Raw genomic sequence first — 27073 nt, 5'->3', positions numbered from 1 at the left:
GGCTAATTGGGATTTCCCGGTCTCTGATCGAGTCAAACATCTTGATAGAATTTCGGTGAAGTCTGGAGGGCCTAATTAGTCAAATCTACTCTTCTAATCTCCACGCCTGGGCCCCCTGGCATCTAATAAAATGCGAAAGAGACAGTGGTGTGCGGAAAGCAGCGGGAAGTTACCGCATTTATCCTTCCCAAGAAACACTGCAAGCATCAGCAAAGGAAGATTTCAATAGAAAAAGGAGCATCTTCTGCGGACCTCTGGAAAAAGAACTAAGGAAGAGACTAGTGAAGTGCTTTGTGTGGAGTGTGGCATTTTATGGGGAAGAAACATGGAGATTACGACGAAATGAATAGAAGCATTTGAAATGTGGATCTGGAGAAGAACGGAGCGTGTGAAGTGGACAGACAGAATAAGAAATGAAGTTGTGTTGGAAAAAATGGGTGAAGAAAGAATGATGCTGAAACTGATTAGAAAGAGAAAAGGAATTGGTTCGGTCACTGGTTGAGAAGAATAATAGATGATATTAGGATATGTGGATCACATGCGGAGACTAAGAGGTAGGCAGAAAATAGGAAAAATTGGAGAAAGCTGGGTTTGCAATGAAAGACCTGCCCATGGGAGAACACTTATGTATGTATGTTCAGAATGCCTGGAATATCGTGTCTAAGAACAGTCGCTATTTGTAAAGACTAATCGATTCCATGCCCACTCGACTGCAAAATGATCGAGATAAGGGGAAGAACGACTAAATAATGAATCGTGGCTTTTTGTTTTGTTTTTCGAACGCTTAATTGTTTGAATGTTGTAAGGCAGACGCCAGTAAGTTTGTTTTGTTTATGCCACGAAAGATATTTTTGTTGAGAATAAAATCTTTCTTCTTTCCATTTGCAGCCACAATGGCATAATGATAAACTTATGGCATAATACATTAATGAGCCTGATGTTAATTACTAAAATAATCGTAAAAGAGAAAGGAGCAATTATGCATATTTTGTCTCTCTCTCTCTCTCTTAAAAATAAAACAAAAAGGACATAAAAAGAACTAGGTTATATTCGAACGCAGGACCTCACGAATACCAGGCCGAAACGCTACCATTACACCAACAAGTAACACACGGAATACTCTAATTATAACTGTAGATATCAGGCAAAGTGGCCAAACAACATGTAACATCGCCTGTCTCCGAATTGTAGCGAAGATACCCGAAGGGAACTTTGTTTCTGGAGAGCGGCCACTTTTTCTTTTGACAACTGTACATAGGTTATTCTTATTTGAAGGATTTATCAATGACACGTGTTCTACAAATAAGTATCACGAGAAATGAGATTACATTTTAATCGTATATTACGTTCTTATAAACTTGTTCCTTTTTGAAAAGATCAGAAAAATGCTTGACATGAAGAAAAAGATTTAAAGAATACAGTCATTTACTAGTAATCCATACATTTACAAGTCTTTATTTCTTTATTCTTTATACACTGACGTAGATCGGAGGTAAGCACTATTTAACAGAACGATCATTAAATGAATCGTATCATTACTATATAGGTACATTTAATATTAAATAATATTACGAATTACTGTATACAGTTTTGTTTAATACGAGACGTTTTCATTGCACAAGGAGGCTTCTTATTCTCGTAATCAAATAGATGTAGCGCCACAAGCAGATCGAATACGAGTGACATCCGAGAAGACTGGCTCAACTTTCTGTTTTTATGAAGTCGACGTACTTGATAGGCGGACGTGCTGCTGCCAGCAGAGATATGAGCTGCATACAAAGAAAAAGCCCCGTCCATCTTTCACGAGATGCGCGTCTTTCACGAACACTGACGCAAAAATTTCTGACCGCAGTGCTTCAGCTGTTAGAACTCAGTTGAGAATGTGTCAGCATCTTCTGTTCATTTTATCCTCTCAGAACTGCGACACTCGAGTAGAATTAAGTAATTTATTTCTAGCATTTTCAGTTCCCGAATATTTTTTCTGTTTATTTTAGAAGTGGTATACAGTATGTAACAATCTTGTTCGTACAGTAATATTGTTATTACAAATATATAATTTTGTTAACGAAAATATAATTTATTTTAATGGGTTAAATTAAAGTATTAAAAAATATATCTTATTTTCAGGATATAAAATAAGCTTCATCAAAATTTTCAAATCAGTGTAAATAAACATACAAAATCAAAAAAATGTGCACATTTTATGCAACTTTTCTCTTCGTACATCTAATCATTTTGTACTTTTCAAAGTCTTAATTAGCAACTATTACACAAAATGAATATCTTGTAACATATTCTTTGGCTTTAATAATCTCCTTACATCTTTTCATTGCAGAGACAAGTTTCTTGCAAATCTTTGGGATGATATTCTGCCATTCTTCTGTCACTATTCTTTTGAGCTCCGGAATGGATGTTACCTTGCTATTTCGTACCTTCCTTTTCAAAATTGGCCACAATTGTTGGATAGAATTTAAATCCTCTGATTGAAGTGGCATTTTGAGTTGATTGGGAACGTTCCAAATGAGCCAGGTCTTGACGATTTCGGCGGTGTGTTTAGGGTCATTATCATGTCGAAATATATAATTACCATGGAAGCCGATTTTTTAGCGCTTTCTTTCAAATTTGTTATAAGAATACTCTTATACATCATTTTATCCATAATTCCATCAATGAAGTTTATGTTTCCGACTGCAGAAAAAGACATACAAGCCCATAATATCATTATGGAACCACCTCCGTGTTTTACATTAGGAATAGTACTTTCTTTCCTGAAGGCAGAGATTGTCTTCCTCCACACTCTGTTGCAACCATCTGAGCCGAAAAGATTTATCTTTGTCTCGTCGGACCATAATACACGATCCCAATAGTCCTCCTCTTTAGAAACGCGTTCGTTTTCAAATAGAAGACTTTTTATTCTATTTGACTCACTAATAAAACGTTTCTTACGTGGAAGCCTGCCATGATATCCGTGGTTTCACAATACACGACGAATGGTCTGATTAGATATTTCTTTTCCTATAGTGTCTTCTATTTGTGAACGCAATTTTTCAACACTTAACCTGGGGTAACGATGAATTTGTTGTACAATGTATCTTTCGTCCCTTTCATTTAATTTTCTCTCTTTTGGTTTTCGCCTAAAATCTTCCAAGACCCTTCATAATTAAATTTCTTTACAATATGCTGAACTGTTGAATGTGTATGTCCAACAATTTTACTTATTTCCCTTAAAGACTTGCCTTTAAGGACAAGTTGAACAATATCTTTCTTCAGATCTTCTGAAAGTTGCTTTCGCTTCGCCATCTCTTACAGTATTATCATGCCTACAAGGTAAAAATGTAAACAAGGGAAGCCACCACTCAGCAATAGCAAGCACGAACAGGTCAGCGTATTTTGAAACGGTGAGATAGGGCAAGACTTGTAAGTGTACGCACAGAAAAGTTGTATATCGAACACAACGAATAATGAAGATTTCTTTTTAAAATAACAACAAATGTTTTAAAGATACATTATAATTCAATCTAATAGCGAATATTATGAATAAACTGCACACAATTATATACGTGAAGAAGAAAACAAAATTTGTTATCATATTTGACAGTTAAAACGTACATTATCACAAAAATAAGGGCTGTACGAAAAAGACTGTTATATACTGTATATACAGGGTATAAGGGGTATAAGTGCCATTATTTTAACTAATGATTATTCATGTCATAAGGAAGAAAAATGTCCTTACAATTTTTTCTAATTGCAATATTTAACTACAGTCGCGACGCTGTTATTCCCGGCGTAACTCCTCCTCTTTGCTTAGTCTTAGGAAGTCAAGGCTCTATAAAGTCTAGGTAGGTAGTATCGTTCGCCATTTTTGTTCTTTCGTTGCCGAGATACCAGACGAGGGATCTATATGCCACACCGTTAAACATTATCATTTCGTAGCTCCTATGATAATAAATCAAACGCACTGTAATTCAACAAATAATTGAGCGGCAAATAACGTCCCCGTGTGCTTTCTGCGAACTCCAACGAAAGAGCCAAAATGGCGGGCGATTATATTAAGTATTTATCCAGCCTTAGGAAATGCATGACGTCTTCATCAGTGAATCAGAAGACGCACACGTTTAAATGTAGTCGACCTGCAACGTAATTGGCTGCCGGGACTATAATTACTAAAGTTTACAATAATTGGCGTTTTGCAACGTTGCTGGATGCGTTAGAAGTACACAGTACAGCTGAAATGGGAAGGAGGGCGTTTATAAATACATAGTACGGCTGAAGTGGGGAGGAGGAGGTTTAAAGGTACACAGTACAGCTCAGGCGGGTAAGAGGGGGTTTAGAAGTACACAGTACAGCTCAAGCGGGGAGAAGGGAGTTTAGAAGTACACAGTACAGCTCAAGCGGGGAGGAGGGAGTTTAGAAGTACACAGTACAGCTGCAGCTGGGAGGAGAGAGTTTAGAAGTACACAGTACAGCTGCAGCGGGGAGGAGGGGGTTTAGAAGTACACAGTACAGGTCAAGCGGAGAGGAGCGGGTTTAGAAGTTCACAGTACAGCTGCAGCGGGGAGGAGGGGGTTTAGAAGTAGCCTACACAGTAAAGCTCTAGCGGGGAAGAGGAGGTTTAGAAGTAGCCTACACAGTAAAGCTCTAGCGGGGAGGAGGGGGTTTAGAAGTACACAGTACAGCTCAAGCGGGGAGGAGGGAGTTTAGAAGTTCACAGTACAGCTGAAGCGGGGAGGAGGGGGTTTAGAAGTAGCCTACACAGCAAAGCTCTAGCGGAGAGGAGGGGGTTTAGAAGTACACAGTACAGGTCAAGCGGAGAGGAGCGGGTTTCGAAGTTCACAGTACAGCTGCAGCGGGGAGGAGGGGGTTTAGAAGTAGCCTACACAGTAAAGCTCTAGCGGGGAGGAGGGGGTTTAGAAGTACACAGTACAGCTCAAGCGGGGAGGAGGGGGTTTAGAAGTACACAGTACAGCTGTAGCGGGGAGGAGGGGGTTTAGAAGTAGCCTACACAGTAAAGCTCTAGCGGGGAGGAGGGGGTTTAGAAGTAGCCTACACAGTAAAGCTCTAGCGGGGAGGAGGGGGTTTAGAAGTAGCCTATACAGTAAAGCTCTAGCGGGGAGGAGGGGGTTTAGAAGTAGCCTACACAGTAAAGCTCTAGCGGGGAGGAGGGGGTTTAGAAGTAGCCTATACAGTAAAGCTCTAGCGGGGAGGAGGGGGTTTAGAAGTAGCCTATACAGTAAAGCTCTAGCGGGGAGGAGGGGGTTTAGAAGTAGCCTATACAGCAAAGCTCTAGCGGGGAGGAGGGAGTTTAGAAGTACGCAGTACAGCTCAAGGTGGTGCAGAGATACCGGTACAAAACAGATGCTCTGTTCTAATGCAGGAGCGAACATGACAATACCGTTGTTTATATAAACGAGCAACAAATACAAACTTTCAATCTCATTAATAGAATATTATGGTAAATTTATATCTTATGTAACAATATTGCTCCATTTTTTAATTGTACGTCTAAAGACTAAACAATAATGGTTTCCTGCACAAAATCACACAAACTTATTTTTTCTAATGCAACATTTTAATCTCTCCCATTTCTGTAAAGCAGTATAATTTTAAATAAATTTCTGGTTGTGTGATTTTCGAAAGTGGGTAAGAGACTTAATGGGTTCTATTCATAGACATTTCGCTAGCCCGCACTACGAGCGTGCTAAACTAGCCTGGTCTATCGACTGGTTACTTGTACAGGATTCATATCATGTCTTATCGGGAACACTGATTTATGAATACGAAAATCGTTGGTTCGCAGATCATCCACCGGAAGCCCGCGCTAAGAATGGTTATGAATACGGCCCCTAGTTTCTAATAATCGTTGAGAAACTGCTACAAAAGTTTGCCGACTAGGTAACTTTCTTTGAGGAAAACGTTGACGGTACAGAACATCTTTCTTGCCTCACTTGAATTACGACGAATTTCTTCATAAATTAATAACATATGATATTCCTAAACTGTGAACGACATTGTAAGTTGTTTATCGAATACTCTGTACTGAACTGCCATCCGCTCGGCAGTAGAGGTATGGACTATGGACAGAGAGCTCGAACTCAGCTGACTCGTACTTATGTCTGTGCAGAGTACTGCCTGCTGAACGTTGCCAAGTCTCTCACGCCAGAATATTAACAAATTTAAGCAAGAATTTTTATTTAATTTCACGAAAACGTAATAGAACACACAAATATTTATTTAAACTAATATTAACTCTTTGCTAGATATACCTACTGATGTAACTGTTTTCGTAATATTAGTAACAATATAAGCAGTATAACGCAAATAAAATAACAAAATAAATATTTTTTTTGGGAAAACTATCAAGTTTTAACCCCATATTCTATGGAAATTTTTTGATCCTGTAGACCGTCCCCGACGACTGTGAAAAGGACGGCACTTATGTCCCTTACACCCTGTATACATACATACTGGGTATATGTAAGCTTATATATGAGCATAGGGAGTAGTATCCTGCACATGTACAGAGAAGAAATATGTCATCTTGAGTAGCGTTACTTTAAGATTAAGATAGCTATAAGACCCTATCAATTGTTTTATAGCCAGGACGCCATATGTCCCGTTTTCACCGCAACAGTACAGTTTTTTAAGTTGTACCGCCGATCTATGGGTTTCCTATTTTGTTTCGTCTTCCAAACGTTCCAATTAACGAATTAAACATTTACAACATTCTGATGGTATATGGCAATGTAAAATTTGTTGGACTTGTCCGTATGTAAACTCATTGGGAAGAGCGAAGAAATTAGTTCTTCTTTACTGCTAATGTTCATCCATTCCATTCTTATTTCTCTTCTTTCCGCCTGCCAACTCTCCAATCCCATCTACGCATACGCAATTTGTAAAATATCGATACTTTGCTATCTTTTCTGGTAGCTGTGTCATTATCTGATTCTGCGTTGGTCAGCGTGAGTTGCAATTATACCCATTTGCAAGCGAACTGGTGATTGTTAATGTTAATGAGTTATTTTTATTTTTTTTTTTTGAAACCACTGGCCCAATTTTTGAGCGTTGGGTGACTATCTACACAAAAATTAACAATCAAAATATTCCTTTTAATCTCCTGTAGAGGATTCCATTTTAAGAAAATAGGGTTGAACATATGGAGGCTGTTCCATCAACTATTTATAAGTATTTTTCATGAGAACTGGGAATTAATTAATTTCATTTAATTCATAGATCATAATTTCATTGAGAACTAGATCGATTTCGTGCACTAAAATTATGTTACACCTCTAAAATTACCATATATTTAATTTACGAATAACGGGGTAACAGCTAAATTGATGGAATAGTCTTCCGCTCTCTTGCAGAAGATCTCCGCTGAAAAATTTAGGGGTAGTGCAGTTGAGGCTAAGATTTCACACTGTTAAAACACGTTTATTTGAAGAAGTAGACAAAATTTAACAGTCAGCAAAACAAACTTATTAGGTATATATTTTATGTAGTTGTTTGATTATAGTGTGAAGTTAATAACGGAAAAAATGTGCTGTGCATAATCCTAAATTTGTATTACAAGCACCTCTTAACATTTTTAATAACAGAAAATGTGTGCTGCACATAATCTTAATTTTGTATTATAAGCGCTCCGTAACATTTAATAACGGAAAATGTGTGTTCCAAATAATCTTAAATTTGTATTATAAGCGCTTCTTAATATTTTAATAACAAAAAAAGTGTGCTGCCCATAATCTTAATTTTGTATTATAAGCGCTCCGTAACATTTAATAACAGAAAATGTGTGTTCCAAATAATCTTAAATTTGTATTATAAGCGCTTCTTAATATTTTAATAAAAAAAAGTGTGCTGTCCATAATCTTAATTTTGTATTATAAGCGCTCCGTAACATTTAATAACGGAAAATGTGTGTTCCAAATAATCTTAAATTTGTATTATAAGCGCTTCTTAATATTTTAATAACAAAAGAAGTGTGCTGTCCATAATCTTAATTTTGTATTATAAGCGCTCCGTAACATTTAATAACGGAAAATGTGTGTTCCAAATAATCTTAAATTTGTATTATAAGCGCTTCTTAATATTTTAATAACAAAAAAAGTGTGTTGTCCATAATCTTAATTTTGTATTATAAGCGCTCCGTAACATTTAATAACGGAAAATGTGTGTTCCAAATAATCTTAAATTTGTATTATAAGCGCTTCTTAATATTTTAATAACAAAAAAAGTGTGTTGTCCATAATCTTAATTTTGTATTATAAGCGCTCCGTAACATTTAATAACGGAAAACGTGTGCTGCAAATAATCTTAAATTTGTATTATAAGCGCTTCCTAATATTCTAATAACAAAAAAGTGTGCTGTCCATAATCTTAATTTTGTATTATAAGCGCTCCGTAACATTTAATAACGGAAAATGTGTGTTCCAAATAATCTTAAATTTGTATTATAAGCGCTTCTTAATATTTTAATAACAAAAAGTGTGCTGTCCATAATCTTAATTTTGTATTATAAGCGCTCCGTAACATTTAATAACGGAAATGTGTGCTGCAAATAATCTTAAATTTGTATTATAAGCGCTTCTTAACCCAATAAAATAACAATATTATTATTATTATTATTATTATTATTACTAAAATACTTGGGGTGTACTATAAGCAGTGGCATGAGCTGCTGTCAAGAAGTCAAAAGGAGAAAAGCAATGGAAAAAGAAACTTTAAATAGAAAAAAAAAAGAGCTCTGGAGAAAGAACTAAGGAAGAGACTAGTGAAGTGCTGTGTGTGGAGTGTAGCATTGCATGGAGCAGAAATTGGACATTATGACGAAGTGAAGAGAAGCGAATAGGAACATTTGAAATGTGGGTATGGAGAAGATGGAGCGTGTGAAATGGAAAGACAGAGTAAGGAACGAATCTGTGTTGGAAAAAGTGGATGAAGAAAGAATGATGCTGAAACTGACCAGAAAGAGGAAAAGGAATTGACTTGGTCACTGGTTGAGAAGAAAGTGTCTTCTGAAGGATGCACTGAAAGGAATGGTGAACGGGAGAAGAGTTCGGAGCAGAAGAAGATATCCGATGATAGACGATATTAAGATATATGGATCATATGCGGAGACAAAGAGGATGGAAGAAAATAGGAAAGACTGGAAAATGCTGGGTTTGCAGTGAAATACTTGCCCTTGGGCAAAACACTATGAATGTATTATTATTATTATTATTATTATTATTATTATTATTATTATTATTATTATTATTATTATTTGTAATTGCAATAACGTTTTAGGTCCGTAAAACTGTATTTTAATGCATATTTTCGATCATTATGGTGCCTAGTTGAGGTGTCTAAAAGTTGGTTAATGGCCTAAATATCCGAAGTCTAGTTATAAAGTATATAAAATATAATGTATGTTTTTGTAGGCATCATTATGGCATTGATAGGTTTGTTTATCATTTCAACGGTCTCAACGTACCCATCTTGTGCGATAAACTTGCTAGAACGCTGTACGTATTAGGAAGAGAGTGAGATAGAGATACTATACCTCACTCGTTCTACTAAAGGGGGCATCTTGGGCAACAGTGTACTAGCCAAGACCCGTAAGACGAATGTTTTTTTTCTTAAGGTGGACTACTCTATAAAATCAAAAGTTGTACAAGTTGTTTTGTGTTTACCGCTCACTTCATCAGCTGTTGAAAGACTATTTTTCACGATGAACAATGTTTGGACCTCTGAAAAGACTGAGTTAAATGTTCCTACTCTCACATCCATGTTGATAATTGGAACACAATTTAACCCCAAATGTCATGAATTGTACGAGTTATTACGAAAAAACAAACAAGCACTAAAAGATTAGCAGTCCTGAGAAGTACTTCCAGAGTAAAACTAAAAATGAGTGCAGACATCTCTCTAGAATTGTAGACTATGAAATTTTAGTGGAGTTATATGACAAATTGTAATAATGTCTTTTGTTGAGTGAAATATACAGGGTGGGAGTGAAATAATCCTGCAGATTTTCAGAGCGAATAACTCATATTGTATGTAACAAAAAATGTAATGCCATATTGGTGGAAAGTTCATAGTTTCCTCAGAAAAAAAAATCCTAAATGTTTAACACCCTCTTATTCGGTAACTAATGCGAGCAGGATCGTGACTTTGGTCCATATCGACAGAAAATCTAATAAAAAATTATTTATCCCTTTGGCATATTTCAGTATCGTGGAGAGTTTTCGTATAAATTTAATTTAAATAGCACTAATTTATAGACAATGAACGGTGCGATTAGGTTGCAACGTTGTAGCGAGAGAGGAAGGTGGAGTAGTTTACCTTAGCAAACAGGTCTGAGTTCGTTGAACTTTTGTATCTGTATTAGGGGAAGAAAGAAGATTACGTAAGCAGCGATGTTGTCAGATGCTGTAACCTGTAGCTTAATTTTCTAATTAACTGTAAATTTAATCATAAAAAATATTACAGGTATTTTTATTGATTTAAGTGTACCTTATCGTCCATTTAAATCTGCAGGATTATTTCATTTCCACCCTGTATTACAGAAAAAGTCACATCTTGAAGTATGTTGTAATTCATAACTAAAATTTCATTTTTACTATTTTTAATTTCAGAATTTCAATAGGCCTATTGAAAATCAAAATCAGTGTCTTGTTTTTACTGAATCCCGCCAATAAATAAATGTTTGAGAACAGAACATTTTGGACCTTCAGAAATAATGTCACCGTGTTTATAGTAAAGGTTTTAATCTATCATATTTCAGCCAGTTTTATTGACATTTAAGTACTTTCCATTTGCCTCGTGCATCTCTTCAAAATGAAACACTGAGTCAAGATTGTGGCCCCTGAACTTTGCTCTTTGGAGTTTTAACGTATGCATCAGTGTCGTGATATTATTCCAGCTAATGTTTATAACAATATACCTGAGAAATAATAAACATATTAGTATAGTGAAACGAACATCTCTCAATCGTGAACACTTCTCAGTAAGAGACACTTTGAAATTTCTCTGCAGAATTACATATGTTCTTAGGCCGGCAGCATACTGCATCGGACATTCTGTCTCATACAGGACGGTTTTGTCTCGGACAGTCCGATGTGAGATGATTACAAGCATTCTTATGAGGCTGCAGCATACTGCATCGGACATTGTCTCATACAGGACGGTTTTGTCTCGGACAGTCCGATGTGAGGTGATTACAACCATTCATATGAGACTGCAGCACATTGCATCAGACATTCTGTCTCAGACAGGACGATTTTGTCTCGGACAGTCCGATGTGAGGTGATTACAAGCATTCTTATGAGACTGCAGCATACTGCATAGGACGAATGACCGGGAACGAGACGATGTCTGCTGGAACATGCTACCGACCTTATACTAAAATAACTTTTCAATAGCGATCACTCTATAATGAACACGGACAGATATATATATATATATATATATATATATATATATATATATATATTTAAATTGTTTATTAAAACTTCTCCATAGCTGGCACGATATTCTAAAAATATATGGTCAGTCATCTGTTAATTCTGCACGTAAGCAGCTGTGTTCTTTTAGGACTATATTTCTCTAATGAGAATCATAACTTATTATCGCATATTTCTACTCTGATGACAGAAAAAAAATAATACTCGTATAATAATTCATTTCGGAACAGCCTCGTATGGACGTATGCCTACAATATTTTCAATTACTTTTGCAATGAACTTTTAAAAACACTTCTATTATATTGAGTTCGTTCTACTTGGTAGATATAGCTAAGAAGAAAATAACTTTTGATGTCCCTAATAAGTTGACGGAGTTCCTTGTAAATTATCGACTCTGAATTGCTTCCAGTCAGTGACACAGTTTTGCAGATTCATTAACTTGATATTTTTCGAAGTAATAAAAGAGTTCTTAGAATAATTACCTTCTGATGTTTGGACTGACTTCTAGGTCTACTATAAATACAAATTTACATCAGAATGAAAGTGGAAATGATGTAATTACGTTTATATGAGTTTCATAATTACAAAACTCCAAGTATATATAACTTCCTGCTACGTAATAAATGTTTCTGTGACAACAAATTGTAAGAAAATTTAGTAAAAATACTTTCAGACGGATCTCATTATCAGAAATACTTCTATATTCCGCAACACGAACCAAAATTCGAAACCTCTGCTGCTCTTCTGAACCTAAAACGAATCATCTGCTATTAATGTCGCAGAGGAAAAGGTTTTTGTAAAGGCAATCTTCACACAGAGCCCATGCGGTCCATATATTTCAAGAGAACTTACCTCTAAAGTTTCTTTTGATGGAACAGTATCATTGGAAAATGTTCTTTCAAGTGAGATTTTATTAGAATTTTATCTGTACTAAACTCTTTGAAAGGATATCAGCAGCATATGAAACAATCTATATATAAAGGCCTTCAAGAAAGAAAATCTGCCTTTATACCAAGCATTTAACTTCTGTTATATGTAATAAAATGCAAGTCAATATTGTTCAGAAAGGGATATTACGGTCCTCTACAGCAATGACATAAAAACTGAGCATCTGAGGTATCTATAACCCACTTTATAACATGGCACAGAAAACCCACAAGAGAGACCCTGACTTTACCTATAAAATTATGTATGCTGGAAGTATTCCAACCCCGACAACATGCTCCCAGCGGATTTACTGCATATTCAAATAAAATGTAGAGTAGTTGATGAAAGTCGAACGAAATCTTCAATAACGAGATATTAATACGTGCATATTTTTCTATCTCGTAGTCTTATAAAGGCAGCGTTCGACCTAAAATGGCGATAATTTAGTGAAGCTTATGAAATATTGTATAATCTGAACAGATCCAAAAATGCTAAGTACATTTTATGGAAAATGATAATGTTATTCAGTTGATTTTATATATTAGGTTTTTTCAACACAAATGAATTGCAAGTCGACCCACAGCGTTTATGAAATGGAAGACAATAAAATAAAACAATTAATATTGTCTGCGTTACCTTTTTCCATCATAGGTCTTTCTATAGTGCTGTAATTTCCTTCAACCAAACAAAGTATAATATAACAATTATCATGCATTCATTTATTTTCTTTTCCTCTATTGTTCACTATCTAATGTTTTGCAGTCCTTTCAGTTCCATATTCCTTCTACCCCGTCCATCCAATTTTCATTAGGTGTTTTTTTCCTATTCCTTCCTTCTGGTTCCCATCGCATGATTGCCTTTGATATCATTTCATCTTCAATACTTTTAACATGTTCGCACCATCGTAATCTTTTTTTCATTTATAACTTCTACTATATCTTTTTCTACATTCATTATCTGCCTTATTGTTGTATTCCTTATCTTTTCCTTTTTTTTGACCTAGATGATTTCCTCCAGAAGTTCATTTCAGTGACTCTTAATTTTCCTTCGTGTACTCTATTGACTGTCCAAGTTTCCGCTCCATAGAGCATTATAATCTTCACAATTGTTTTATGGACTATTTTCTTTGTGTTAGTCAAAATGTTCCTATTCCGTAATAATGAATTTAGTATTCCAATAGCTCAAGACAAATTATCTCAAATTAACACCATATTCCCAGCAACCCACTTCGATGAAGAATCTTGTAATGATAGTATCGTTCATTGTAATAGATTCCGTTCTTCTATGAATAATGGTGAAAACCGCAGATCGTTGCGTTAATTACGGACACGATTTCAGTTGCGTTTATATCATGTCTTTGAAGCAAATGACGTCACGCTTGCCCAACTTGATTTCATTCTCGTATAAATAACCACGTCTTTATTTCAGCGTCACCTGTATGCGGTATTGCCTCGGGCAGGGTTGTCATACGTACGACTAAAGTCGTACACATACGACTATTTTTTTTAATTGTACGAGGCACGACCGAACTCTATGTCGTACGAAATTGTGTACGATTATTTTACTGAAGGGACAAAATTAATGTATTCTGCAAGTAATAATGTTGGTCTCTACTTGAAATAAAATAAAAGGTTAATTCGTCCCTTTTTAGACAAGTTTTCTTCATTCAGTATGTCGTTGAGTAATATGAAAAAATGTGCTTTAGAGGGACTAAAGATGCTTTAAAAATCGATATGGTGGCTACGCTTGCCATGCAAGTCTTAATTTCTCTCCTTCAGCTCTAGGTTTCATATACCGCGCGATTATGTCAAAATAATACGAGGTCAGAGATCAGCTTAATTTCTTATCCTGTATATTCGACAATGAAAATCTTATCAATAAAATAGTACCGCAGTAGCATTAAGAAGTCTAAACATGTCGGCATTATAGCGGTTTCGGTTGAGTCTACTGTAGGTGAATTAATTTGACATAGGCTCTAATTATCAGCTGACGCATTGATTGATAGCTTATTAAATATCTTCCGTCACGCTGGTCAAAGATCAAGTTCCTGCTCGCTTTCAATATAATAACGTTGTTTCTAAGCAAACATCATCGTGGAAGCTTTACTGAGTTGACAGATATGATGAAGAAATGGTGATTTGTTTAAATGCTAAATGTCATTGTGGATGTAAACTATAATTAGTAATATTCTTGATTGGATGAAAAAATGAATGCTCATTTGTTTGAATGTTGAATGTCATTGTGAATATGAACAATAGTGAGTAAGCTAATATTCTTAATTTGAACTCAAATTATATTAGTGTTGTGGGACTTTATAGATTAATCGATCAATTTCTGTTGTAAGATTAATCGATCAAAATATTTAATATATTGATCGAATCAATTAGAATTAATCGGTTGTAGATAGTTGATATTAATTATTATTTTGTTAATACAAACTCATACTAAAATTTCCGACAATATTTCTCTCTCGGAAATTGTTTACTTAATAGCACAAGACTGCTGTTATTTTCTAACTGTATACCAGGTAAAGTAGGGAAAATCTTTTCACAAACACTTCAGAAAGAGATGGAAATATGAGGATAGTGACCTAATCTACCTCTATTGAAAGTTGAAACACAATGCGAAATCCTTATTATGTTTTATGGTTTTTCAAGAAAACTTCCACCTTGTTGTCAGCTCATCTTCCTATCATATGAAATACATACTTTTCTGGGATTTGTCCCCCTCATCCCTTTTAAAATAGCCATGTCTACACTGTGCAAGTGAGCGTAACTTCTTTTTAAAATCTTGTAATGTGATTACAATAGAGGCCAGTCTTCTGTTTCGACCGCTATAGTTTTGCAGTTGCAGTTTCTGTACTGAGTTTGTATAATATATGAAGGTTGTGTGTTTAGTTAGATAAAGAAACAAATCGGTTTTCTGTGGTTTATGAAAAGTATAAACTCCATTATGTCATACGAGAATTTGAGAGGTATGTCATATGAGAATTTGAGAGGTAAACTCGGTGAAACGTTTGGATTTAAATTGAACTATCGTGGAGAAGTGCTTCACAGATTTTTTTTTTTTTTTTTTTTTTTTCGTGTTTAGTGATGGAGGAAATATTGTTACTAAAAGTAGAGCAGCACTTAATTCGGAGCATGTGAATGCAGTCACATGTTTAACATCATGGATGAAGCAGTATTGACTAGGTGAAATTTCATAGTTTTTGTTATTTATGTTTGTCTCAAAAATTCCCGGAGAAACTGACACAATAAATTATAAGCCTCATAATAAATTTGTTGTAAGTAATTAAAATGGTTGTTTTGTAATATAACTATAAAATATATACAGATATACAACATTAATTTAATACTTATGCTTATCACCGAACACAAGTTAAATTTAACAATAATTATCTATTACAGTATCTATATTAAAACATTTTTTCAACTCGATCAAAAGTCAAATAGTTAACCGATTAAATATTTTGATCGATCAACTGGACTAATATATAATATATAAACCATTTTTTTAGTGTTGTATGAAATACGTTTGTACGTAATACTATTCGAGAAAATACGGTATATGAATAAGTTCCTCAAGCTCATGGCCAGTTAATTCTAATTTAAAATAACGTTTACACAGAAAAATAACTTGATCTAGAGTTAACTATGTAACCATCTTTGCAAACGAATGTATGCCATGAGACCGTCACGGAAAATGTTCAGACATGAATTGTCAGGTAACAGGGGGGGGGGGGGGGAAGCAGAGTCGAAGTACTAGATCAGCCGATTGTGGCATCCTTAGAAGCGGAGAAGTAAAACATCGTGCGAGCGGACGAAATTTATGAAGATAGCTCTGGATATGCATCTATTGAAGTACAAAATATGATGTTTCAATTATTTTTGCGCCTCCACACGTATCAGCCTGCAGAGCACGTATTCCATGGTCTACGTGGTAACCGCTACATCATAGGGGGGGCTTTGTTTCAATCCCACGAATTGAATTTATTTTTGCCATATTTACTTATGACAGGCTGTAATTTATTCACTGTTAGCAGCCCATTATATACATTAACACGAGAAACTCCTACGTTTATTATAAATTAGACAGAATATGCATCTGGTCGTGAACTAAATAAATTAATTTAAAAAACGTCCAACTTTTGCACGTCTCGAAGATCCCTCATTGACAGAGAATTGTAACTAAGATGTTATCTCTAGTAATGGACAGATCAAGATGTCAGCAGTTGTGGAGGTACAGAGATTTGAGCATAATAATAATAATAATAATAATAATAATAATAATAATAATAATAATAATAATAATAATAATAATAATAATCCGTGGCACGAAAGCCTATAAAGGTCGAAGGAAGAATAACCGGCTGCTGGTCTCAAGTCCACATGCCTCAGCAGAGGTGAAACATCACTCAATCATGTGGTTAGCACGATGATCCCCTAACCGTTAGGGGAGAATCGGATAGTATCGGACATCGGGTAATATCGGACAGTGAGTTTCCTTCATCTACCACACGATGATAGTACCTGATTGACACGGTTACGTTTATGTGATGTCGCATAGATAAACGTAACCATGTCATTCAGGTACTACCATATGGTGGTAGATGAAAGAAACGCGCTGTCCGATATTACCCGATGTCCGATACTACCCGACTCTCCCCTATAGCTGGTTTTAGTAACCGGATTTTTCTATCTATTGTAGCTCCCAAATTCACCACGATGTTAGGTGGACACTGGTCCTATATACTGGCCGAAATTCAAAGAGAAAATTCCTTCCTCTTGAGGACATGAACCAGCGCTCAATCCACAGCGCTAGTCTAAGGCATGAGGTTTTATACCACGACAACGCTACGGCGCGGGACAACCTGGATCTACATATATTTTAAAAAATAAACAGATTTAATTCGTGCTCGTTGAGGAAATTTTAACAGAAACTAGGCAATTCGCCTATAATATTTTGCGTAATATTCGCACAACAGAGGGATTAAGACGCAATATAAAAACTAATTAAAGTTGAATAAAGATCTTTCTATGCGAGTCTCTTAAGACGATGTCAAAAATGCCTACTTTGAAGGGAGAATTTCAATTAGTAGCTTCATCAAATTTAACACTTACATTGATATTATTTCCGCGCCACATTTTTATTACTGCTAATTTTATTTTCTAAATGAAAGATGATATGTCATTAATTAATTTCAGCGTGTACAGCAAGATAGACAAGAGTAAACAAACGCTCAACCTTTGCTAGAACACTTAAAAAATATCGTTTTAGTATGGAATTTAATGAAGTTACAATTATGTAGCGTGTGACATATGTTAATTTGTCTAAGGAAAGTATAAAATTAACTAACATAGGCTACAAAGAATTTTTACAACGATATGAAAAGGTTTCAATAGAAAATCTTCAAAAGCACCATAATAATACAGATGTGCAGATTGAAGTTTTTACAGACTAATTCGAGAAAAAATCTAGAATTAAACGTTATAAATAACAGTAAATCAAGTCAATACAAATGACGACCTGATGTATACTAAGTTACAAGAGAAAGAGAAAAATAAAAACTCAGATTTACAAATACAACTCAATAGATCCAGCTTAATGAAGAGAAGCAAATAAGAATGCAAACAGAGCGAATAAAAATAATATTGCTCCACATTATCCCAGAGACCGGCGAGGATTTGTACAACAAATTCCACAATTTGGGACATCTGGCCTAAATCTACGGCTGACCACTAGAATCCAGAATATAAAGCAGAGGTTAAATTAAAAATACAATATGATTGTGGAGAGAATACGGAACAATGATAAATTTAAAAATGAAGTACAATTTGATTTCGGAGAAACATGAGATAAAATACATTGAAGAGTAATGAAATGAAGTGAAAAAAATATTACATAATATTATACAAGTGATTGTGTAAAATTGATAATGAATCTCTCAATACCATTAGACAAATTTTGTTAATGTCCTCATTAGAAAATTTAAGAGAAAGGAGAATGATTTTGGTTAACTTAAATGAAGTTCCCCTAGCGCCAAAAAGAAGTCCTTTCACTTCCCATGTATTAATATTCATTTTGTATCTCTCACTGGAGTGAGGAATACATGGATTTAAGGCAGCTACAAACTTAATGAAGTCGGGGACAGACGAAATGGAAAAAAATTAAATTTACGATAACTAGGCATGTACAAAAAAATAATAAGCTATTAAAATAATATGACAGTACCTCCAACAGAAATTAAAATGAAGAATTCTTCCTCTGTCGGCAAAGTATTTCCCTTCCAACAACTTCCTTAAAATAAATATTTGGCACTATAATAACAATATTGTGTTTTATATATATTATATACTAGCCGTACCCGTGCGCTCCGCTGCACCCGTTAGAAATAAATATAAAGTAATTACATAATTAAAATAGGACATTTGATCCAAGGAACATTCGTGTTTGATATAAGGATAAATCGTTTATTATGTTACTTAATTTAAATTGTATTTGCATAATTAAAATGCGATCATTTTGATCCAGAGACCACTCATTTGGTCATAAAAATTATTTTAGGAAATACAGGAAACGAATGTACAGAATAGCCTATCAAGTTTTCTGTGCATAAGAAGCTATTTTAATCTTACCTGTCCTCGATTCACTCAGAAGTTATTGTAATAACATTATAGCATTATGTCCATCTAGAGAAACTACACTTTCCAATGGTGAATTAATAATTAATTATACAAATCGGTTAATTTAGCTTCTGATATTACTTCATACAAACACAGAAACATTATCTGTAGGCTATCTTTCGTAGCTTTCGATTGTTGCCTGCCAAGGCCCCTTATAGACGAAGTAATTTGTTTTTTAATTCATTACACCGCCTTAGATGGCAGTTATTTTAATTTTAAAACTCATTTATCTCATTAAATATCAGTCCTATCAAAATTTTTCAAGGAATAAAACTTATCGGAAATTATTCTTAAAGAAACGTTTCCTATGTAACATTTTTCATAAAAATCAATAATAAGCGAGATATTTCGATTTATTTAATTCAGGCCCCCTTATAACCCCCCTTTTAAATAATGTATTTTGAATGCCATATAGCCTAAAATCTAAGTTACAACGAGCTTAATTTATATTCCAATTTTCATCGAAATCAGTTCAGCCATTATCGCGTGAAAAGGTAACAAACATCCACACAGACAGACAGACATACAAACAAAAATTTCAAAAAAGCGATTTTCGGCTTCAGAGTGGTTAATTGTATATGTTAGGACCAATTATTTCTGGAAAATCGAAAATTACCAGAAAAATTTCGGCTACAGATTTATTATTAGTATAGATATATTTTTTATGTCAACTATGTGCAAGATGCCATTTCTCCCAATGCACTCTTCGAGATGCCTATCCTATAAAACAGAAAGCAAAGTTAGCAGTGACTGCCACTCACCGATGACGGTGAGGTTGACGACGGAGTTGCGCGTGGGCGAGGCCTGGAAGTCGACGCGGCAGCGGTAAGATCCGGCGTCCATGTCGCGGACGTTCTCCACCGCGAGGTGCGTGCCCACCGGCTGGTCCGTGTCGCTCACACGGAAGAAGGCGCGGCCCCCCAGCGCGTGCTCGTCCGCCCAGTGTGTGGCCTGGTCCAGCGACCGCCCTCTCGCGTCCAGACTGCAACAACAGAACAGAGTGACTTACACACTGCTATTCACAGATGATAAGAATAACGGTGGTATAAACTGTACCTAATAGTAATACTGAGATGGTTGGTGATGGCGGTGTTAATGGTGAGGTCATGATGATGTTCCGATGTAGCAATAGTAATGTTCTTGATGAAAATCATGCCCAAAGGTGATAGTGGTAGTGATGATTAATGATAATGAAAACGGTTGTGGTAATGATAATGAAGGAAATAGTGATTGTGGTAGTGGTAATATTGATATTACTGTGGTGTTAATATTGTTGGCAGAATTGATGGTAACTGTGAAGGTGGTGACGGCGGTGGTGGTGATGATGGTGATTGTAGTACTGATTATGGTGGCGTTTGTGTCTGTGTTAATTGTAATTGTATTGTTGATAATGGTGGTGGTGTTGAAGGCGGTGGTGTTGGTGATTATTGTAGTGTTGATGATGGTGGTAATGTTAATGATGATTGTAGAGGTTATGATGTTGGTGACGGTAATGTTAATGAAGATTGTAATGATCATGATTTTCGTGACGGTTATGATGCTGACGGTGAATGTAGTGTTGATGATGGTATTGTGGCGGTAGTATGAATGATGATTGCAGTGGAGATGGTGTGGTGGCGGTGGTGTTGATGGTGGTAGTTGTGAAGCTGACGGCGATTGTAGTGTTGACGATGGTGTTTATTTTATTGGGTTATTTTACGACGCTGTATCAACAGCTAGGTTATTTAGCGTCTGAATGAAATGAAGGTGATAATGCCGGTGAAGTGAGTCCGGGGTCCAGCACCGAAAGTTACCCAGCATTTGCTCGTATTGAGTTGAGGGAAAACCTCGGAAAAAACCTCAATCAGGTAACTTGCCTCGACCGGGATTCGAACCCGGGCCACCTGGTTTCGCGGCCAGACGCGCTGACCGTTACTCCACAGGTGTGGACACGATGGTGTTGTGGCGGTGGTACGAATGATGATTGTAGTAGTGATGGTGTGGTGGCGGTGGTGTTGATGGTGGCAGTTGTGATGCTGACGGTGATTGTAGTGTTGATGATGGTGGCGATGGTGTTAATGATGATCGCAGTGGAGATGGTGTGGTGGTGGTGTTGATGATGGCGGTTGTGATGCTGACGGTGATTGTAGTGTTGATGATGGTGGTGTTGTTGGTGGCGGTAGTGTTAATGATGATTGTAGTGGTCATGATGTTGGTGGCCGTTGTGATGCAGACGGTGATTGTAGTGTTGATGGTGGTGTTGGTGTTAATGATAATTGTACTGATGATGGTGTAGTGGCGGTTATGATGCTGACGGCGATTGTAGTGTTGATGGTGGTAGTGGTGTTGTTGGCGGTGGTGTTAATGATGATTGCAGTGATGATATGGTGGCGGTGGTGTTGACTGTTGTGATGATGATGGTGATTGTAGTGTTGATGGTGGTGGTATTGTTGGCTGTGGTATGGATGGTGGCAGTTGTGACTTTTATGGTGATTGTAGTGTTATTGATGACGATAAATATAATGGTAGTGGTGATGGTAATGGTGGTTGCAGTGTTGGTGGTGGTTATAATGGTAGTGGTTGTAGTGTTGATGATGGTGGTATTGATGGTGGAGATTGTAATGATAATAGTGGATGTATAGTTGAAGACACGATGGTGATAGTGGTGGTCTTTGTGGCGTTTGTGATGGTTGTATTGGTTGCAGTGTTGGTAGTAGTGGTGATGTTGGCATTTGTAGTGTTCATTATGACGGTGGTGATAGTGGCTGTGGTAACGGCGGTGGTAGTGGTATTTGTGAGCAAGACTATGATAATGAATACATAAGCAGCATTTATGAGTATCTGGCATCGAGTTCATTTTCTACGCATGGTAAGAATAGTAAATGTGTAGAATATTTCACTGTTTATAATAATAATAATAATAATAATAATAATAATAATAATAATAATAATAATAATAATAATTTACCTTTATCAATTTATTTTACTGGAATTGTTTATTCATAATGTGACAATAACGTACACCAGTAGAGCTGCTTGTGAATACCTTTAGCAGGACGCATACAGTAGTCAAAGGATGTAAGATAAACTGTTATCTATAATAATAATAATAATAATAATAATAATAATAATAATAATAATACTAATAATAATGATTTATTTTAACTGGCAGAGTTAAGGCCGTAAGGCTTTCTCTTCCACTCAACCAGCAAAAAGTGTATATACATATGCATGAACTTACAATTTGGTTTAGATGAGAGTTACATGTATAAAAGAGTTATTTACGAATTAAACAACAAAATACTATGAACTATTAATTAAACACTGAAATAAACTGTGTAGCAGAATTAAACTAAAATATATAGAATGTTAATATATTTCAAATTATATTAGATAATAAAAAGAGATTATTATGAGACAATTTTGAAAATACAGCACAATCAGGATGATGTCTAAAGAAAAAAGTAACAGTGTAGTCAGTGATAGTTAAAATCAGTATGATTGGAGTGAAATGTTAATAAGGTTATCTTTTAAGCTGTTCTTAAAGGTGTTTGTTGTCTTGCAGCCCCTAATACTTTGTGACAAGGAATTTCATTGACGCGAGGTGGATATTGTAAAAGATGAGGAATAACAAGATGTTCTATGAAGAGGTATATTTAGCGTGCCACAGATAAGTGATCTGGTATTTACGTCGTGGTTAGAGTATAGATAAGAGAAACGAGACGAAAGTTAATTTGGTGTTGAGGTGTGCAGAATTCGAAAGAGTAAAGACAAAGAGTGTAAAGTTCTGCGTTCTTTAAGTCGGAGCCACGAGAGACTTGCGAAGGACGGTGATATGTGATCATATAGTCGAATGTTGCACACGTATCTGACGCACATATTCTGAGCTCGCTGTAACTTGACTGACAGTTGAGAACTTAAGTCACTTAACAAAACGTCACAATAATCGAAGTGCGGCATTACTAGGGTTTGTACTAGAACTAGGGTTTGTATCTCCTATGCAAAAAAAAATATATGCTAAATGTTTCAACTTTCTATCTAAAATATATAAAAAGAACGGATTCAGCATTTTCTCCATTAAACTACATTGGTAATTTAATTACCATATAATAAGTTATGCACAATAACATGGATAAATAATGTATCAAAATAATTATAGATTTTATACCACTCTTCGTACAAGAAATACAGTTTTCATAAATTATTGCGAAAATAAACTATCGAAAAAGAACAGCGATGGAACACTGAGCAGCTTCTGTGAACCGAAAATAGCCCTCGTTGCCCTTTATTCGCTATATTTGCGGGAGTCGCATGAAAAGAAACCAATCACTAGCAGTATAATATGTTATTGCAATATGCTATTACGCACAATGAAATTGACAATCAATGGTCTGTGATGATATTTCATGGCGCGCTTCGTTATGTATTCAAATCAAATAATGCGTCACACACAATGCACAAAAAATAAAAAGCTGAATTACCGAACAAATATCATCTGTCTCGTCTGACGAACACTTATCAGGTTAAGGGTTTACAATTTTCACTGATTTATATTCCACTGAGAGTTTCGGAAACTGGCTTTTTTATTCTCACAACAGTGCTAACAGCCTACTGTACGTACTACAAAAAAATGAGAGTCGTAGCACAGTATTTTAACTGGTCAATTTTAGTTTTTTTTATAATGGAAAGTGATTTTTACAATAACTATTGTTATAAGTGAATAATAGTAAAGTTGCATTCACCTGCAACTGAACTATGTCGAAATTCTCAACTTCACATGACAAAGAGCGGCAGGGAATAAGAAATCCCTGTGACTGCGTGAAACTTCCATATGGGAATGAGTGTAATAAAATATTAGGATAAATAACTACGTGTATTTTCTGTAAGACTTTAGTGTGTCTAATGCACGGAATGGAATAAGAATGAATGTCAAATGGTTAATAATAATAATAATAATAATAATAATAATAATAATAATAATAATAATAATAATACTATTATTATTATTATTTTATATTTATTGCGTGTGGATATTTTTTGAATACATGGATAAAACATGTCTGTCCATTGCTGTGCATAAAATGTTTATTAAATTTCATAAATCAAACCAAATTATTAAACGAACAAGTAGGGTCTAGGCTATTCAATGGCATAATTTTAATTATATGAAAAAGTTGAAGTTGATAGTATTATTATTATTATTATTATTATTATTATTATTATTACTACTACTACTCAATTAAGAATAAGATTGCAGGAGAATTCAATCACTCGAAAACAATAGGATTTCCCCTTCCCTTCTCAGTTTATAATAAGATATAAAAACATCAAAATTGCATACATACATACATACATACATACATACATACATACATACATACATACATACATGGAAATACGATTACAATATTTTTGTCATTTATAATAAATTACAGGTATGAAAATTCGTAATATTATTATACACAGTATGTAAGATCTCTCATTCCATCCCACACAATTCAACGTATTCCATAATATGTACTGTGATAATCATACCTCACTGCTGATAGATATTCGCCTCACATTTTCGCAATTAATTTGCGTAACGATACACAAAACACTAAGACGCAGCATGATCGAAAACCGTATTTGCTTAATATAAATGTATCATCCTTCAAACACACAACTGCACAACTCCGAAAGAAAGCGATACTGGATTACGGCTGCTATTAGCCCCCACAACGTGAAATATTGAAGGTATTCTATTGGATGAAAATACTGAAACACGTTAAACGCAAAAAGTTGTCTCGGAAAGCAATGACTGCAATTGAATCGGTAATCTCAATATGATTCTTACTCTTTTCTTACTCGTAGTTCTAGCGACAGAACAGTCTGTAGAGGTCTGTAAGGGAGAACTTGCACAAAACTGACCAATCAGAGACACACTGCACCCCTTTCTTCGTCTCACGCGTAGCCTTGTTATTTATGTCCAAGCGTTCTGGCTTTCGACCAGTTGTTCTACGTACTGTAGCCTACAGTATATTCAATTCGCTAAGCTTTAAGCTCATTCGTTATCATCACATACTACTAATTTATTAAAACGAGATTAATACTACCAATATTGCTTTTTCCTATTATTTAACCTCCTCTACTTCACCAACTTGCAATACAATGCTGTGTAGGGGAGATGTCTTTGTACAAATCTTTCTCTCTCTGGCGTGGTGGGCCTCCTTGACTCGAGTGGTCAGCACCATGCAGGATCACTACGTACACGTCACAGGACAAGTAAAAAGGCAATTTAGTGCAGTGGATGACTGATCAGATCTTCATCCTGCCTGGAAGGCGGCCCGGGTTTGAGTTCCGATAAGGCCTAAGATTTTAACGTGAAACATGCGTGAATATCAAATACATGGAATGCTACAAAAATTTCAACATCTCACATCACTTGCTTAGCAATGATAATAAGTTACCTCACACTATTCTGACGTCATTTGCTTATCAACGGATCACCCTTACATTGTTATGATGTTTGCTAGAAGGGTATATTTAGGCCCGTATGTACAATCAACACCAAGCTATTCTTAACTATTTCTTACCTATAGATACCATATGGCAATAATTAACTTTATAGCATTTATATACTTGTGTGTTACATATGAAGGTAAATTTTGCTGGATAACTTTTATTTCAATACATTTTCATCAATATAGAGTTTTGTTTAGCAACATTTGTTTCAAATGTTGCTACTCCCGTAACTTGGTCACTGAATTGGTCCTAATACAGCTATTTGTTTCAACATGGATTGCTTGTAAATTTAATTTGGGTTAGAAAGGGTTAAGACTCTCAAAATCGAGAATAAGTCAAGATAGGTGTCAATTTCTATATGCACAGTCGCTGCTAACGGCTCATTGGATCTAATACTTGAGCGAAGAAAAAGAAGAAGATATCACACGTGGTGAAAACTTTATTTCCAAGAACATATTTAACCTTTAACTGACTTTTGGGATCATACAGACAGGAGTCAATTTTATAAATAATATAGTCCTTATATTTTTGTTTACTTATACTAGTATTACATTTATTTTACTCTATCTACTATACCTTCTAAATAGCACAACATGAGCATTCGGAGAAGCTGTTATCGTTATTCCATCAATATTGTTGTGTATAATTAAAATGAAACATCGACTGAGGTCTGTGTGTTACCAGGACATGAGTTGCATTAGTATTTAGAGAACGACAATTGTTCTGAAACTGTTGGTGGCCATGCATAGTGTGATACAACTGTAAGCAAGTGGTTAGCAGAAGCGGAAAGCAAAAGTAGTGATTATTAGACGACAGGAATGGCTATTTTTAGGTTAATACAGTTGGAAATTTCTCGAAACTGGTATTTATTCGATTCGAATTTTTGCGCACAGTAGTGTAAACAAGGTTCGATTTTTTTCCACTACATAATAAAATTTAAGTTATATATGGAAAATATTTTTATTTTTATTTTAGTAGATTATTTTACGACGCTTTATCAACATCTTTTGTTATTTAGCGTCTGAATGAGATGAAGATGATAATGCCGGTGAAATTGAGTCCGGGGTCCAGCACCGAAAGTTACTCAGCATTTGCTCATATTGGGTTGAGAAAAAAACCCGGAAAAACCTCAACCAGGTAACCTGGTTTCGCGGCCAGACGCGCTATCAGTTACTTCACAGGTGTGGACTATAGGGAAAAAAATCGAACTGTGTGTACGCTGATATGTGTACGAAATGTATTAGAATAAATGCTCGTTCCGAGAAATTCCCGTACCGTGTGAACGTATACAGCTTAAATTTCATTATGCACGGCAAAAAATCGAACCTTGTGTACACTGTTGTCCGCGAGAAATTCATTCCAATAAATGCCAGTTTCGAGAAATTTCTGTACCATGTGAACGGGCTCTTACACGAGAGTGATTATTATTCTCATATTCTAAGCTAGAGGAAGGAAACGAAAAAGTCGATGAAAACAGGACAACAGTGAAAATTCTTTAACAAAGAAAATATACTGCGGTAGGAATAGGTTCAA

The 27073-nt window shown here is 35.4% G+C and overlaps 1 protein-coding gene across 1 annotated transcript in view; it reads right to left on the bottom strand.

Annotated features, from left to right (window-relative positions):
• LOC138700412 (uncharacterized) overlaps positions 1 to 27073 on the bottom strand; it is a 258406-nt gene that overhangs the window by 130735 nt on the left and 100598 nt on the right. The window contains exon 3 of the mRNA XM_069827030.1: positions 19819 to 20039. Coding sequence (XP_069683131.1) covers positions 19819 to 20039 — 221 coding nt within the window. The remainder of the gene's footprint in view (positions 1 to 19818; positions 20040 to 27073) is intronic.

This window comes from Periplaneta americana, chromosome 5 (assembly GCF_040183065.1).
Source record: "Periplaneta americana isolate PAMFEO1 chromosome 5, P.americana_PAMFEO1_priV1, whole genome shotgun sequence".
Classification (NCBI taxonomy): Eukaryota; Metazoa; Arthropoda; class Insecta; order Blattodea; family Blattidae; genus Periplaneta; species Periplaneta americana.
The sequence above is the reverse complement of the archived record's forward strand: the minus strand, read 5'-3'. Positions and strand labels throughout refer to the sequence as shown.